The sequence below is a fragment of the Ranitomeya variabilis genome, chromosome 1, assembly GCF_051348905.1.
Source record: "Ranitomeya variabilis isolate aRanVar5 chromosome 1, aRanVar5.hap1, whole genome shotgun sequence".
NCBI classification, from domain to species: domain Eukaryota; kingdom Metazoa; phylum Chordata; class Amphibia; order Anura; family Dendrobatidae; genus Ranitomeya; species Ranitomeya variabilis.
Window position 1 is genome coordinate 390,567,631 of NC_135232.1, and position 18,819 is coordinate 390,586,449.

The 18,819-nt window shown below is 43.6% G+C and overlaps 1 protein-coding gene across 3 annotated transcripts in view; it reads right to left on the reverse strand.

The window, feature by feature from the left end:
• TJP2 (tight junction protein 2) overlaps positions 1–18,819 on the reverse strand; it is a 155,457-nt gene that overhangs the window by 47,445 nt on the left and 89,193 nt on the right. For all 3 annotated transcript variants that reach the window (XM_077249082.1, XM_077249083.1, XM_077249084.1), the window contains 4 exons: positions 17,809–18,409; positions 16,947–17,050; positions 12,744–12,897; positions 11,109–11,214 (listed from right to left, as the gene is read on the reverse strand). In XM_077249082.1, coding sequence (XP_077105197.1) covers positions 11,109–11,214; positions 12,744–12,897; positions 16,947–17,050; positions 17,809–18,409 — 965 coding nt within the window. The remainder of the gene's footprint in view (positions 1–11,108; positions 11,215–12,743; positions 12,898–16,946; positions 17,051–17,808; positions 18,410–18,819) is intronic.

The window sequence follows — 18,819 nt, forward strand, 5'->3', positions numbered from 1 at the left end:
CATTTTTATTACTTCCTAGGCCAGGAACTACCCCCTTAAAATAACCTTTTACATTTTTCTTTTTATACACACCTTTTCACCTTCACTTAGTGGGTATTTATGTTGTTTTATTTCAAACTTAATAAAAGCTATATTTTAGAAAGGGGTTTTTGTTAGTTAACAGTAGAAGAAAAATAGCCAAAAAAAAAAAAAAATTTTCCTCAAAAGTATGGTTTTACCCCCATTCAACATATGACATATCCTTACGTCATAGATCAGGTCCATGTCTTAGATGCAGGCTCAGGAGTAGAACTAACATCATTGTCAGCACAGGATTACTTGTTTTGCCATCACCTGCCTCAAAAAGGTATGTGCAAATGACGGCTTTTTCAGGTGGATTCCACTTGGAACCCACCAGTAAAAACACGCACAAAAAAAATACTGGTAAAAAGAAGGCACATAGTCGATAAGACGCAAAACGGACGTTGCTCTGTTTCAGCCCCCTGCTTCATACCCTTTCCCATGGATTTACACTTTTTTGAATTAAGGAAGAAATTTCTTACAGATTCAAGAGTGCCATATCATTTTTGATCTACTTTGGAAAGAATGAGCATATTGACAGCGATGTCAAAACCACTTACGGTGCTCATGTTCCATCTTTTGTCACATCTTTTAACCACTTCAGGTAGTTTATTAAAGTTTCAATTTAAAAAATATTACGCCTTAGGTGGAAGTGATGGAATAAACACCAACAAAGACGCTTCAAGAAAAGACATTAGGTGCACATCTTAACAGCAGTGGGCGGGATGTCGGCTCCACCTTCTGTTAACTCCTGAAATACACCTGAATGCACTATTTAAAGAGCTGGTTCCATGGTACCATTCCATATGCCTTTTGAACTTGTGATGGGTTGGCACGGCAGATGAGATCTGCTGATGACACTTGTGCCTGTCATGATGCTGCCCCTATGGAGATCAGCCTGCAGATTGTGTTCATAGGAGTATTTGATTTTTACTATATACTGCAATACGGTAAACTTAAGTGCTGTGGGACAGGTTTGCGCTATAGAAATAAGAAACGTATTAGTATGTAGTATAAGCAATCAACCCCTAAAAGTGACTAAATAATACAGTAAAAAAAGAATAAAATATATTTGTGTGAAGGTCACTATGAAAATACAGGAGAGGATATATGCGTCACTGAGGATGTAAGCTAGCCTCAGTGATATGAACCCGGAAGTATGCTCCAGCATGTTATGTGCTGAGAGGGGTTAGTCGGCCATAATAGGGCTAGGTTTTTTGTGAATAGCTGAAGAGTTGGGTGGGAGGCTGTTCACCATATCTCCACTCCAGGGTGTAGTCCTGAACCTTTGGACTAATTCAGTGTTCGGTGAGTCTGGAGATTAAATCTCCAGAGATGTACTCGTTTTAAAGAGAGCTGAACCTTTTTTTCCCTGAGGGGGAAAACCCCATAGCAACACAGACTGTGCTGTATGCCATTTGTTTTTCCTGTTATGCTAGAAGGGCCATGTATGTTTACTTAAATTTTGGACTGGTTTATGCAGCACGTTCTTTAATAAACCAGTGGAAGACTTAAAAGGAAAGTGCTCCTGTAACTACTGGATGTGGACAACTGCATGTCTTGGGTGAAGGCGGATGCAAGATTAAAAGCAGACAACAATGATAAGTTAAATCAGCTACTGCAGGCTAATCTCCAGCAGCAATGACAACAGGAAAAACAATGGTGGCAACAGGAACAAGTGCTGACCCCCTATCTAACTAGTGAGTCCCAAAAGGCTTATTATGACCGGCCTTACAGGACACACAGTAATATGCCAAACTGAAATATTGTAACACTCAGGAGTGACTAGGTCTGTCAGAGCAGACATGGTCCACCACTGGGCATATTGCAGTGACAAATACCCTTGCTCCCAAATGTTCGACCTGTCACATCTTGTACAGAAGTGGCTGCGGCTGGAGTCCTCCATTCCATTCCATTTCTAGGTTGGTGCAGACCTGGGTTGCCCTGGGAGACCCCTGGAATGCAGATGAACTGGTTGGCCTAGTTGAAAGGTACGAGTTGGTCGAGAAGTCCTTAAGTAAACAGAGAGGTCACATCCCTGTACTGGGGGGTACCCAAAACGAGTTGGCTCTCAAAAGATGATAACAGAGCCACAACTGAAGGAGTCCAAGGTCCCAAGGGGCTGCTGAGGGGTTGCCGAAGGACTTAATTTGTTGGAGGTGTCACGGTCCTGGGCACATAGCAATCCATTGACCCATGTCCTCTGAACAGATGGACTGTAGTGTAGGGAGGCACTGTTCATATTATGTCTATCTCACCTGGAGTGTTAACGGTCAGCCCGGCAAGGGGATGCAGGCATGTGCCATGACAATAAAAGGAGTACTCGTGTCTGGACTCTTGGACTTGGAAAGTTTGGTGACCCTAGTAAGGGCCACACTCCCCAACAAGTTGATCCTCGGAAAGCTTGTGGGCGTCTGCTGCATTCATAGGGACGCCAAGGACTACCATGTCGCCAGAGTGACCACAGAAACGAACTGTGGAACGAAGTTATAGGAGACCACAGCAGTTGAAGACCTGCTACACTCAGATATAATAGACTTATCCTTGGAATTAAAGGTGAAAGGTGGTAGTGCCAAGTTACTCAGATAAGAGCAGGTTCGATCATAAAGAATTCACATCGCAGTCGGAGGTGGAGGAGTTCCCCCTTTGTAACTTTGAAGGCGACGAGGAATAGACAGCGACCTTTGAGACAGACATTCATAAGTTGGACTTTCTGGGGGGAATTTTGGGACTGCTCAAATGAAGGACCTTACATTAAAAGTGGTATCTAATAATGTTACTGTTCTAAATGAGGTTGCTCAAGAGCTGGGGGTCAAGACCAGATTTCCATACTTTGCAGTAAAAGAGCAACTGTTAGTACCGGGGCCCTATAGGTGTAAGGTGCTAGACCTGGCACTTTCATGTTTTAGCTGGGCATAGACAAAACCCAAGAGCAGATCCTTCAGAGGTTCTAATGGTCTGGATGTCACTGATCGTTAACCATTGCGGGTCCTGTCCCACCAGTCAGTTAACTGCTCCAATCTCTCACTTCCGTAGTCCACTAGAGCCATTACCCATTATAGATTTGACCGCATTGCAATGGATCTTGTTGGACCACTAGTCAAGTCCACCAGAGGGCACCAATTCATCTTGCTGGTCATGAACTATGCAACATAGTACCTGGAGGCAGTACCACTGAGAAACTCCTCCACCAGAAGTATAGCCCGAGAACGGGTCCATATTTATTCCCGGACAGGCCTGCCTAAGGAGATTCTGATGAACCAAGGAACTCCTTTCATCTCCACTGTAATGAGAGAGTTGAGTAAATCCCTCCAAATTACGCAACTCAGGACATCGGTCTACCATCCAAAGATGGACATCCTGATGGAGAGGTTCAACAAAACATTAAAGAAGGTGGTCATGGAGAAGGATGGCAGCGACTGGGATTGCTTACGCCCCTATTTGAATTTTTCCACTTGGGAAGTTCCATAACCTTCTAAGGGGTTTTCTCCATTCGAGCTGTTGTACGGCCAGCACCCTTGGGGATTTCTGGATATTGCAAAGGAGATCTAGGAAGCAGGAGGTTACACCCCACTGGAGCATCATCAAGTATGTGGCCCAGATGAAGGAAAGGATTGCAGGGGAGATGCCTATTGTGAGAGAGCTTCCTTCAAGCACAGCAAGCTCAGGCAAGAGTCTCTAATCGGTCGGCAAGGCTGAGGCAGCTTAAACCTGGAGATCGGGTATAAGGCCGGGGTCACACTTGCGTGTGCAATGCGAGAAACTTGCGAGAGTCTCTCGCATCAATACCCGGCACTGCCGCCGACACTCGGGACTCGAGCATGCGGCTGCATAGAAATACATGCAGCAGAAAGCTCCGGTCCCGAGCGCCGAAGGCAGTGCCGGGTATTGATGCAAGTTTCTCGCATTGCACATGCAATGCAAAATGGCCGCTACTTACTCCCCGCAGTCAGCGCCCTCTCCATAATCCCCTCCACTCAGCGCTCACACAGGGTTAATGGCAGCGGTAACGGACCGCGCTATGCCGCAGGTAACTCACTTCGTTACCGCCGCTATTAACCCTGTGTGACCAAGTTTTTACTATTGATGCTGCCTATGCAGCGTCAATAGTAAAAACATCTAATGTTACAAATAATAAAAAAATAAAAAATCATTATATACTCACCTATGCCGCCTTTCCCGCTCCGGTGACCGCTCCATGCAAGCGGCAGGTTCCGGTGGCAAGGACCTATTAATCTTAAGCTTAATATTTTATAAAAATTGTTTTTTTTTTTGCAACAGCTATTTCAGTTTCATATATCTAATAACTGTTGGACACAGTAATGTTTCTGCCTTGAAATGAGGTTTATTGTACTAACTGAAAATGTGCAATCTGCATTCAAACAAAATTTGAAAGGTGCATAAGTATGGGCACCTCACCAGAAAAGTGACATTAATATTTAGTAGGTCCTCCTTTTGCAAAAATAACAGCCTCTAGTCGCTTCCTATAGCTTTTAATGAGTTCCTGGATCCTGGATGAAGGTATTTTTGACCATTCCTCTTTACAAAACAATTCCAGTTCAGTTAAGTTTGATGATTGCCGAGCATGGACAGCCCTCTTCAAATGATCCCACAGATGTTCAATGATATTCAGGTCTGGGGACTGGGATGGCCATTCCAGAACAGTGTAATTGTTCCTCTGCATGAATGCCTGAGTAGATTTGGAGCGGTGTTTTGGATCATTGTCTTGCTGAAAGATCCATCCCCTGCGTAACTTCAACTTTGTCACTGAATCATGAACATTATTGTCAAGAATCTGCTGATACTGAGAGGAATCCATGCGTCCCTCAACTTTAACAAGATTCCCGGTGCCGGCATTGGCCACACAGCCCCAAAGCATGATGGAACCTCCACCAAATTTTACTGTGAGTAGCAAGTGTTTTTCTTGGAATGCTGTGTTTTTTTGCCGCCATGCATAACGCCTTTTTGTATGACCAAACAACTCAATCTTGGTTTCATCAGTCCACAGGACCTTCTTCCAAAAACAAATTGGCTTCTCCAAATGTGCTTTTGCGTACCTCAGCCGACTGTTTGTGGCATGCTTGCAGAAACGGCTTCTTCCGCATCACTCTCCCATACAGCTTCTCCTTGTGCAAAGTGCGTTGTATAGTTGACCGATGCACAGTGACCCCATCTGCAGCAAGTTGATGCTGCAGCTCTCTGGAGGTGGTCTGAGGATTGTCCTTGACTGATCTCACCATTCTTCTTCTCTGCCTTTCTGATGTTTTTCTTGGCCTGCCACTTCTGGCCTTAACAAGAACTGTACCTGTGTTCTTCCATTTCCTTACTATGTTCCTCACAGTGGAAATTGACAGGTTAAATCTCTGAGACAGCTTTTTGTATCCTTCCCCTGAACAAATATGTTGAATAATCTTTGTTTTCAGATCATTTGACAGTTGTTTTGAGGAGCCCATGATGCCACTCAACTTGCAAGTGGCCACTTTAAGTATGATTGCATACACTTGCCTAAGCTCAATGAGGTTACAAAACCAAAAAAAGTGCTTTAGTAAGTCAGTAAAAAGTAGGTAGGAGTATTTAAAACAAGAAAATGATAAGGGTGCCCATACTTATGCACCCGTCAAATTTTGTTTGAATGCAGATTGCACATTTTCTGTTAGTACAATAAACCTCATTTCAAGGCAGAAACATTACTGTGTCCAACAGTTATTAGATATATGAAACTGAAATAGCGGTTGCAAAAAAAACAATTTTTATAAAACATTAGGCTTAAGATTAATAGGGGTGCCCAAACTTTTTCATATAACTGTACATACATACATATATACACACTAAAATCCCACATCCTAGATATCACTGAATGAAGTATTCCAGTTGTAAATCTTTATTCATTACATAGTGGAATGTGTTGAGAACAATAAACAGTGGGAACCTGCTTTCATCTGTGAAGAGCACAAGGCGCCAGTGGTTAATTTGCCAATCCTGGTGTTCTGTGGCAAATGCCAAGCATCCTGCATGGTGTTGGGCTGTGAGCACAACCCCCATCTGTGTACGTTGGGCACTCAAACCATCCTCATGGAGTCGGTTTCTAAGTGTTTGTGCAGACACATGCACATTTGTGGCCTGCTGGATGAGAACAATAAAACCTAAAAATTATCAACGTAAATCACAACTAATATCCCACGGAGGTCTGGAGTTAGAATGATGCTCAAAATCAAAGTGGAAAATTAAGTTACAGGCTGATCCAACTTCAGTGCAAATTCCTCAAGACATGGAAATGATGCTCAGTAGTGTGTGGCCTCCACGTGCCTTTATGACCTCCCTACAATGCCCGGGCATGCTCCTGATGAGGCGGCGGATGATCTCCTGAGGGATCTCCTCCCAGACCAGGACTAAAGCATCCACCAACTCCTGGACAGTCTTTGGTGCAAAGTGACGTTGGTGGATGGTGAGAGACATGATGTCCCAGATCTGTTCAATCGGATTCACGTCTGGGGAACGGGCGGTCCAATCCATAGCTTCAATGCCTTCATCTTGCAGGAACTGTTGACACACTCCAGCCACATGAGGTCTGGCATTGTCCTGCATTAGGAGGAACCCAGGGCCAACCGCACCATTATATGATCTCACAAGGGGTCTGAGGATCTCATCTCGGTACCTAATGACAGTCAGGTTTCCTCTGGTGAGCACATGGAGGGCTGTGTGGCCTTCCAAAGACATGTCACCCCACACCATTACTGACCCACTGCCAAACCGGTCATGCTGGAGGATGTTGCAGCAGCAGATCGCTTTCCATGGAGTCTCCAGACTCTGTCACTTCTGGTACATGTGCTCAGTGGGAACCTGCTTTCATCTGTGAAGAGCACAAGGCGCCAGTGGTTAATTTGCCAATCCTGGTGTTCTGTGGCAAATGCCAAGCATCCTGCATGGTGTTGGGCTGTGAGCACAACCCCCATCTGTGTACGTTGGGCACTCAAACCATCCTCATGGAGTCGGTTTCTAAGTGTTTGTGCAGACACATGCACATTTGTGGCCTGCTGGAGGTCGTTTTGCAGGGCTCTGGCAGTGCTCCTCCTGTTCCTCCTTCCACAAAGGCTGTGCAATTGCCAATAATCTGTTGTCTATTCCATTTGCACAGTAGCATGTGAAATTGACTGTCAAAGTTTGATATTAGTTTGATTTCACATAAGTTTGATTCACTTGGAGTCATGTTCTGTAGTTTAAGTGTTGCCTTTATTTTGAGAAATATATTATATATACACATATATACACAAGTTTGGACACTTAAAAATTTTCCTGTATTTTCTTGACTATGAAAATTGTACAATCACACTGAAGGCGTCAAAACTATGAATTAACACATGTGGAATTACATACTTAACAAAAAAGTATGAAACAACTGAAATTATGTCTTATGTTCTAGGTTCTTCAAAGTAGCCACCTTTTGCTTTGATGACTGCTTTGCACACTCATAGCATTCTCTTCATGAGCTTCAAGAGGTAATCACCGGGAATGGCTTTCACTTCACAGGTGTGCCCTATCAGGTTTAATAAGTGAGATTTCTTGCCTTATAAATGGGGTTGGGACCATCAGTTGTGTTGTGCAGAAGTCTGGTGGATACACAGCTGATAGTCCTACTGAATAGACTGTTAGAATTTGTATTATGGCAAGAAAAAAGCAGCCAAGTAAAGAAAAACGAGTGGTCATCATTACCTTAAAGGTACAGTCACACTCAGCGACGCTGCAGCGATATAGACAACGAGCCGATCGCTGCAGCGTCGCTGTTTAGGTCGCTGGGGAGCTGTCACACAGACAGCTCTCTCTAGCGACCAACGATCAGGGGAACGACTTCGGCATCGTTGAAACTGTCTTCAACGATGCCGAAGTCCCCCTGCAGCACCCGGGTAAACATCGGGTTACTAAGTGCAGGGCCGCACTTAGTAACCCGATATTTACCCTGGTTACCAATGTAAAAGTTAAAAAAAACCACTACATACTCACCTTCTGATGTCTGTCACGTCCCACGGCGTCCGCGCTGCTGCTCAGAGCTTCCTTCACTGAATGTGTCAGGGCCGGCAGAGCACAGCGGTGACGTCACCGCTGTGCTCGGCTTTACGGCCGGCACTGACACATTCAGTGAAGGAAGCTCTGAGCAGCAGCGCGGACGCCGGGGGACGTGACAGACATCAGAAGGTGAGTATGTAGTGTTTTTTTTTTTACTTTTACAATGGTAACCAGGGTAAATATCAGGTTACTAAGCGCGGCCCTGCGCTTAGTAACCCGATATTTACCCTGGTTACCATTGTAAAACATTGCTGGCATCGTTGCTTTTGCTGTCAAACACGACGATACACACCGACCTAATGACGAAATAAGGTGCTGGCCTTCTAGCTCCGACCAACGATATCACAGCGGGATCCAGATCGCTGCTGCGTGTCAAACACAACGATATCGCTATCCAGGACGCTGCAACGTCACGGATCGTTGTCATTCTCGTTGGAAAGTTGTTCAGTGTGAAGGTACCTTAAGAAATAAAGGTCAGTCAGTCCGAAAAATTGGGCAAACTTTGAAACTGTCCCCAAGTGCAGTGGCAAAAACCATCAAGCACTACAAAGAAACTAGCTCACATTAGGACCGCCCCAGGAAGGAAGACCAAGAGTCACCTCTGCTTCTGAGGATAAGTTTATCCAAGTCACCAGCCTCAGAAATCGCAGGTTAGCAGCAACTCAGATTAGAGACCAGGTCAATGCCACACAGAGTTCTAGCAGCAGACACATCTCTACAACAACTGTTAAGAGGAGACTTTGTGCAGCAGGTCTTCATGGTAAAATAGCTGCTAGGAAACCACTGCTAAGGACAGGCAACAAGCAGAAGAGACTTGTTTGGGCTAAAGAACACAAGGAATGGACATTAGACCAGTGGAAATATGTGCTTTGGTCTGATGAGTCCAAATTTGAGATCTTTGGTTCCAACCACTGTGTCTTTGTGCGACGCAGAAAAGGTGAACGGATGGACTCTACATGCCTGGTTCCCACCATGAAGCATAGAGGAGGTGTGATGGTGTGGGGGTGCTTTGCTGGTGACACTGTTGGGGATTTATTCAAAATTGAAGGCATTATGAATCAGCATGGCTACCACAGCATCTTGCAGCGGCATGCTATTCCATCCGGTTTGCGTTTAGTTGGTCCATCATTTATTTTTCAACAGGACAATGACCCCAAACACACCTCCAGGCTGTGTAAGGGCTATTTGACCAAGAAGGAGAGTGATGGGGTGCTACGCCAGAGGACCTGGCCTCCACAGTCACCAGACCTGAACCCAATCGAGATGGTTAGGGGTGAGCTGGACCGCAGAGTGAAGGCAAAAGGGCCAAGAAGTGCTAAGTATCTCTGGGAATTACTTCAAGATTGTTGGAAGACCATTCCCGGTGACTACATCTTGAAGCTCATCAAGAGAATGCCAAGAGTGTGCAAAGCAGTCATCAAAGCAAAAGGTGGCTACTTTGAAGAACCTAGAATATAAGACATATTTTCAGTTGTTTCACACTTTTTTGTTTAGCATTTAATTCCACATGTGTTAATTCATAGTTTTGATGCCTTCAGTGTGAATGTACAATTTTCATAGTCATGAAAATACAGAAAAATCTTTAAATGAGGTGTGTCCAAACTGATGGTCTGTACTAATATATATATACACATATACATACACATTATATATACACACACATATATATATATATATATATATATATATATATATATATATATATATATATATATATATATATATATATATTACACACACGCACCGTATATACTCGAGTGTAAACCGACCCCCCTGATTTTGACACAAAAGACTGGGAAAATTTAATGACTCGAGTATAAGCCTAGGGTGGGAAATGCAGCAGCTACCGGTGAATGTCAAAAGTAAAAATAGATACCAATAAAAGTAAAACTAATTGAGACATCAGTAGGTTAAGTGTTTTTGAATACCCATATTGAATCAGGAGCCCCATATAATGCTCCATACAGTTTATGATGGCCCCATAAGATGCTCCATATTAAAATATGCCCCATATAATCCTGCATAAAGGTTAATAATGGCCCCATAAGATGCTCCATAGACACATTTGCCCAATATAATGCTGCAGAAATGTTGATGATGGCCCCATAAGATGCTCCATAAAGATATTTGCCCCATATAATGCTGCACGAACGTTATGGCCCCATAAGATGCTCCATACAGACACTTGCCCCATTTGCTGTTGCTGCAATAAAAAAAAAAAAAAAAAATTAACATACTCACCTCTCCGTCGCTCAGGCCCCCGGTACTTTCAATATTCACCTGACTTCGTTCCGGCGCCGCTCCATCTTCAGCGTCTTCTGCTCTGACGTTCAGGCAGAGGGCGCGCACTAACCAGGTCATCGCGCCCCCTGACCTGAGCGTCACCGCAGAAGACGCTGAAGACGGAGCGGCGCCCGGAACGGGGAGCAGGTGAATATCGCGCAGCGCTCCCCTCCCCATTATACTCACCTGCTCCTGGCGCTGTGCAGTCCCTGGTTCCCAGGCGCCGCAGCTTCTTCCTGTACTGAGCGGTCACCGTTACCGCTCATTACAGTAATGAATGTGCAGCTCCACCCCTATGGGAGGCGGAGCAGCATATTCAATACTGTAATGAGCGGTACCATGTGACCGCTCAGTACAGGAAGAAGATGAAGGCGCCGGGGAAGCCAGGGACCGCGCCAGGAGCAGGTGAGTATAATTATACATCCCCCGCTCCCCCTCCCCTGCCGACCCCTGGGTATGACTCGAGTATAAAGCCGAGAGGGGGACAATAATATATATATATATATATATATATATATATATATATATATATATATATATATATATATATATATATATATATATATATATATATATATATATCTATATCTCCACACACACACACACTATCTCTTGGAAGAGAGTTTTTTTTCAGAATGGTCTATTTGAGCTTTCCACAACAAAAGCCAATTCTCCATGTAATATATTATAGCTTTGTCTCTTACATTGGCTTTTCTTTCAATTTCTCAGTGGATGAATGAGAGTCCGAAAGCTGTAATCTCCTGTCATCCTGAGGGGAGCTGGAACGGTTAGATTCAATTTCAGATATATCTGTATAACGAAACACAAAACATTTTTAAATGTAAAGATTGTAAATAACTTTTTAAAATGAGGCAAAAAATTTTAAGCAAGTCAATGAAAAAAATAAAATAGCCATCTTCGATTGTCAATTTTAAAGAGGTTGCCCACTACTTTTACATTGATGGCCTATCCTTAGGAAAGGTCAAAGTCAGACATCCGGCAGGCCCGTCGATCAGCTGCTATCGGTATACGGAAGTACTCACTGAGCTGCTCCGTATTCTTGTAGTTCATGCCGTAGGGTACTGCATATCCGCCTCCTATTAATTTAAACAGGAGGCAGATGTGCAGTACCAAGCAGAGCTGTGGAGTCAGTAAGCCCAACCACCAACTCCTCAATTTCATTGACCTCCAACTTCGAATCCATAGCCTTGCCTCGCTACTGAGCATGTACATAAAGTGCAGAACAGATTCATCTCCACTAAAAGCCAAGATTCTTAGATCAGGAACAGAACAAACATTTATAGGACATTTCATAACTTTACCAAATTATTATGAATATGAAAACACTTACAGCACATCCTACATTGTACTACTGTACTCAATTTATTATATATTTCAAACCAACTCCAACTTAGATAAAATGGATTCCAACTCAATGACTGACTCTACAGCCCTGGTACTAAGTGTCGACCACTACAAACAGATGAAGCAGTTCTGCAAGTGAGTACTTCCAGTCGGCGGCCACCGACCCAGTTAACAGCTTATTGGCGGTGGCGCATTGACCAATCCTAAGATTAGGGCATCAATGTAAAAATAGTGGACAACCTCTTTAAGTCCACACTGGTTCTTGTTTTTTCACACTATCACGATGTTGTATTTTTTATGTAACTACAACTTGTACTTCAGAAACAAGGGTTCAGAAAGGACAAATTCAGACAGACTGCTTGTTTTTGTATAAAAATATTGCATGGGTACAATATAAATGTATTTTTTTTTAATTTTGTGATTTTCTAAAAATATTTTTACTTTTTATATTTTTAACGTTTTTACTTAGTCCTACTATTGGACTTACACTTTCAGCAATCTGACCGCACTTCTAATGCATTGCAATACACCAGAAGTGAGTCTGCACTCACATAAACTTGTTAGATCACACAAGGATCATGATCATACAAGTTTTAGAGCCTGGTGACCCGGATGTCATGTCACCATGGCAACGATTGGACCCCCCACACAAGAACATCGTGCAGTCGGCGATTGGAGGGCAGAGAAGGTCCCTTCCCCCTGGCCTGCCTTCTAAATGTTGTGATCTCAGCATTTAGGGGGGTTAAAGTGCTGGGAACTCCTGGCACTGAGTGACGGGTGTCAGCGGCCAGACTCAGCTGACACCCAGAAGCAATTGCTGGGATATATTGACACCTTCCAGAGTTATTGCCAAAAAGTGACATGTCAGACTTGAAAAATTTTGTTTGGTCACTAAGTGGTTAAGTGTTTTGGGACACAACAGGTTCCCTTTATTAAAAAAAACTCAGAAGAGAAAATGTGCTATATAAACTCACCTCCAATATCGGAGTCACTGTCGTGCAAGGACGGAACATTGATGAGTGTCTGGCTGGCATCTCTCTGCACAACCAATTGCAGTTTCCCTCGGGACCTCTCAATTAGTTTCCGGGCATCACCTAAGGACATGTTTTCTGTTACTGTACCATTTATCTGTGGCAAAGAGGGAGTGTAAAGGGTTAGAGAACGAAATTACTAAACAATTCTATTCCATTAACACTGTAAAAATGAAAAAAAAAAAAAGGCAATAGAAATTGCATGTTACCTAACAGAGGTTTTCCTTTGCTGGAAAACTTTCTGCCATAGACAGAAACTGAGTAATACTAACCCTCCTCGGGTTCGGCGCAGGCTCTCCGACGCTGGCTCTCCGACGCTGTCCCAGTGTCCCAGTCTTTGTTTGGCTGCAGCAATAGACGACACAAGCACCTGAGTTCAGTGGTTGGCTGCAGCGCTGTCAACATGACATCACCACTGCATCCAAACAACAAAAACAGGGGCATCAATGGAGAGTCCACACTGGACCTGGGAAGGGCGAGTTACACTCGAGTCTGTTTACTTTTTATAACTATTTCAGCATACTATAGAAAGTTTTGTAACAGAGGACATCTATTAATCCCAAGGTTATTGCAATCTATAGCAAACAACAGTATTTATTGTATAGCCTTATCAAACTGTTGTTCTGCATTAGAACATACCTCTGACAACATGCTGTTCCAGTCACATGACTGCTGCAGCCAATCACAGTACTCAGCAGTCAAATGACCAAAGATTGACAAGTCATCGCGCTCAGTGCTGGTAGACCACCGGACATTCTTTGAATCCAAAACGGGGTCAACAGGTAAGAATGTTCGATTTTACTATTTTTAAACACATCGGATCATTGCATTTGTTTTCGGGGCCAGACAACTCAACTCATTTTGCAGTTTTCCATATACATAGCTTTTGCCACAAACACCACATTACCAGACTCAATAGGTGGTTTTACATATTAAATCCTTTGCGACATGCACCATACATGTACTGCCCAGGTTGTGTCTCCCCTTTGATGTGGGCTCCAGCGCTCACAGCACATATCAGCTGTTTTGAACAGCTGACATGTGCCTCTAACAGCCGCGGGTGGAATCACGATCCACCCACAGCTGTTAACCTGTTAAATGCCGCTGTCAATCTCTGACAGCAGCATTTAATGTGATCGTGCTGGAAGCACGTCACTAATCCCGCCCATGCGCGTCAGTGTCACCGCCCGTGATTATCATTGCCAGACTGCTATAAGCGCCGCCCAGTGGACAGCGCTCATAGCAAGTGAGCATTTATGCTACACACAGGAGATCTGATCATCGCCTCTTGTGTAGCAGAGGTGATCAGACAACTGTAGCTTCTAGTCTCCCATGAAGACTATTGAAGCATGCAAAAAGTAAGAAAAAATGTTTTTAAAAATAAAAAAAATATATATCTATATATAAAAAAAGTTCAAATCACCTCCCCATTCAAAAACAAAACAAAAAAAAACATTTTGTATCGCTGCATTCAGGATCGCCCGATCTATCAAGCTATAAAAAGAATGAATCCGATTGGTAAACGGAATAGCGAAAGAAAGTCTAAATACCATAATTACGCTTTTTTGGTTGCTGCAACAATGCATTAAAATGCAATAATGGGTGATCAAAAAAGATTGTAACCACACCAAAATGGTATCAATAAAAATGTCAGCTCGGAGGGCAAAAAAACAAGCTCTTACCCAGCCCCAGATCATGAAAAATGGAGACTCTACGGGTCTTGGAAACTTTGGATTTTTTTTATTTAAATGGTGAAAAAAAAAATACCTATACATGTTTGGTATCTACAAACTTGTAATGAGTGGAAAAAAAATCATAATGGCAGGTCAGTTTTAGCATTTGGTGAACATGGTAAAAAAAAAAATCCAAAAAACCGTTGTGGAGTTGCACTTTTTTGCAATTTCACTGCACTAGGAATTTTTCTCTCTTTTTCAAGTACAAGACATGGTAAAACCAATGGTGTCGTTCAAAAGTACAATTCATCCCATAAAAAAAAAGCCCTCAAATGGCCATATTGACTGAAAAATAAAAAGATAAAGCTCTTGGAAGAAGGGGAACGAAAAAAAAAAATGCAAGAACAAAAAAGGGCTGCGGCGTGAAGGAGTTAGGCTACGTTCACATTTGCGGTCGGCGCCGCAGCGTCAGGCGCCGCAGCGTCGCCGCATGCGCCCCTATATTTAACATGGGGGCGCATGGACATGCGTCGCACTTGCGTCTTGCGCCGCATGCGTCGCTGCGGCGCCCGCGTCTGGGCGCAGAGGACGCAGCAAGTTGCTGCGTCCAAAATCAATTAAAATAAAGACGCATGCGGCGCAAAACGCAGCGTTGTGCATGTGTTTTGCTGCGTTTTTGTTTGCGTTGTGCGCTGCGCACAACGCAAATGTGAACGTAGCCTTAAAGGTGTTTTCTGCCCCAGGGCAAACTTTCTTCAACCAGTGCAACTTGCTGAGTTCTAACAGTGTCTAATATATACAATACTTAGGATTTGGCTCTATAGCCAGCTTCAGTGGTCATTATTGACCGCAAGTTCAAAAATGTGCCAACTTTCAGTTCTCAATAAAACATTTATACCTGTGGTCATGCGATAACCAGACCAACAGAGCCAAATGCTACTAGTGTGTACAGTAATTTGTTAGTATTCGGCAAGCTGCACTGCTTGCTTACAGTTTACCTGGGATGGAAATCCTATAAAGCCATACTACCCACTAGCAATATATTTTATGCTGCATAAAAATTCATTTCACCCAAGTCAACGGGTGATCGACAGCCTGTCTATACGGCTCATTCACTTACCGTATATACTCAAGATTTTCAGCCCAAATTTTTGGGCTGAAAGTGCCCCTCTCGGCTTATACTCGAGTCACGGTCGGCGGCAGGGTCGGTGGGTGAGGGGGAGAGGGCACTGAGGCATACTTACCTGCTTCCGGGGCTCCTGGCGCTGTCCCTGCAGTCCCACGGTCTCCGGGTGCCGCAGCTCTTCCCCTGTTCAGCGGTCACGTGGGACCGCTCATTAGAGAAATGAATATGGACTCCACTCCCATAGGGGTGGAGCTGCATATTCATTTCTCTAATGAGCAGTAACGGTGACCGCTGATAGAGGAAGAGCCTGCGGCACCGAAGACCAGCTGTCTGGGGGAAGGAGCGGGACGCCGGGAGCAGGTAAGTATTACATATTCACCTGTCCGCGTTCCACACGCCGGGCGCCGCTCCATCTTCCCGGCGTCTCTCCGCACTGACTGTGCAGGTCAGAGGGCGCAATGACGCATATAGTGTGCGCGCCGCCCTCTGCCTGATCAGTCAGTGCAGAGAGACGCCGGGACAGGACGCTGAGGAGCTGCAAGCAAGAGAGGTGAGTATGTCATTTTTTTTTTTATTGCAGTAGCAGCAGCAATGGCACAGCTTTCTATGGTACATCTATGGGGCAATAATGAATGGTGCAGAGCACTATATGGCACAGCTATGGGACAATAATGAACGGTGCAGAGCACTATATGGCACAGCTATGGGGCAATAATGAACGGTGCAGAGCACTATATGGCACAGCTATGGGGCAATAATGAACGGTGCGGAGCACTATATGGCACAGCTATGGGGCAATAATGAACGGTGCAGAGCACTATATGGCACAGCTATGGGGCAATAATGAACGGTGCAGAGCACTATATGGCACAGCTATGGGGCAATAATGAACGGTGCAGAGCACTAAATGGCACAGCTTTCTATGGTACAGCTATGGGGCAATAATGAACGGTGCAGAGCACTATATGGCACAGCTATGGGGCCAAAATGAACGGTATGGAGCATCTATTTTTATTTTTGAAATTCACCGGTAGCTGCTGCATTTTCCACCCTAGGCTTATACTCGAGTCAATAAGTTTTCCCAGCTTTTTGTGGCAAAATTAGGGGGGTCGGCTTATACTCGGGTCGGCTTATACTCTAGTATATACGGTATCTTGCAGTGTAAATGCCCCTTCTTATGTACTTATGCATGAGTCATAGGTGGTTTTACAGCTTAGACAGCCATCAGTGAACTATAGTTATTCCTCCAAACATGGGCAGCTGTGACAACTATGAGACGTTCATTGAGGGTACTGTATATGGGCACTATCCATAAACCAGAGGGCTAAAAAGAATAAAACTATTTACCTTAAGAACAATGTCTCCTTCGTGTAAATTGCCATCTCTCATTGCCAATCCAATGTCTGTCATCTCTTTAATAAATATTTGGCTACCCAGTCGTAATCCATACTCTGTGATAAATAAAAGACATAAAACAGGATAAATATTTCTAAATAAAATTAACACTGATAATACCCGTCAGGTGTAGACCTAAAACGTGAAAGGAACCCAAGAGTGTGTGCCAACACAACAAAGGTGAATCACGAATGCACCACCTTTTCATATATTATATTAGTACAGTAGTTCATAATCTCCAGCTAACTGACAATTGGTGGATAGTAGTGTGAGTACAAGAAAAAAAAAATTATATATATATATATCCGCACACTCAAACCACTATCCACCAATTGTCAGTTTGTGAACTACTATACCATCTCCAGCAAAAATATTCTGGATAAAACAGCAAGAATCAGCCTATTCAGGGGCCCAGCATCCAGTGTGAAAACAGTTACATTTCAAAATATTTTAAATAGATACTTGGATGGGACTATACCACCCAGACAATTTAAAATCAAGTTTTACAAGAAAAATATTTTGTTGAAAAATAGGTAGTTTTTTTTTTTTTTTATATATATATTTTTTTTTAACCATACATTTGTCTAATGTTAAAGTATGGATACAAGAAACGGATACATGCACAGAAGTCAAGGCATCTTCTATGTAAAGTTATATACATGTTATTCATTGTAAAACAAGCACAAAGCTGTCACAATTTTAAATCAATGGAAAAAAATCCTGTTGGAAGTTGTAATTTACCAATGATTGTATCAAAATAATAGAAATAATCTACAAACTACAATATGCAAGGTCATTTGCAGAACAGTCCTACCTTCACTTTGCTTCTTTTTAGAAAGTAAGACACTAATGGGCTTCTCTTGGCCCTTTCGGGCAGAATATCGTACTGGTTCAGGAGTTGGGCTATGGGACTGAAGCCTATCTCGACTATGGTGAAGCACTTCTTTTTCACTCCTGTAATCGAGTTGAGATCTTCGGTTACCACCTCGGTCCGGACTATAATCTCCACTGTAGCTCCGTTCAAAGGACTCTTCCCTGTCCACACTTTTTCCTCGATCTCTCCTATATTTCCGTTCTTCACTCAAATCTTGGTCAATGCTTCTGCCTTGGCTTCTCTCTCTCTTGTATTCTCGGTCATCATCTAGGTTTCGTTCTTTACTCCTTCCACGAACGTGACCTGGGTCTCGGTCATTTGAGCGACCTCTTTCTTGCTCCTTGCTATAGCCCCTGTCCGGACTAGAATCTCTACTGCGTCGACCAATGCCACCCTGCAAGCTTTCACTGTAACCGCTGTATGCACTTCTGTTATCAAGATGTCCATCATCATCCATGATATCAAATACCCTAGAGTCAAGTTCAGGAGATGGAGTTTGCCTTAGTGCTGATACCTGCACTTTACGAGGTCTTTTCACCACCTATTTCCACAACAGAAAAAAAAAAAAAAGGAAAATAGAAAGTGAAAAACTTTACACATCTCTTTCAAAGCAATACTGGAGACAGGGACTGATGTGCTTGATAAGATTTTCTTTACTGTGCAGTGGAATGTGCTATATAAATGACCAAATCAAATTAAAGGGGGATTCCCGGAATTACAACTTATCGCTGGGAGTCTCATCACGTACGGATCGCTGGGAGCCTGATCACGTACGGATCGCTGGGAGCCTGATCACGTACGGATCGCTGGGAGCCTGACCGCATATGGATCGCTGGGAGCCTGACCGCATATGGATCGCTGGGAGCCTGACCGCATATGGATCGCTGGGAGCCTGACCGCATATGGATCGCTGGGAGCCTGACCGCATATGGATCGCTGGGAGCCTGACCG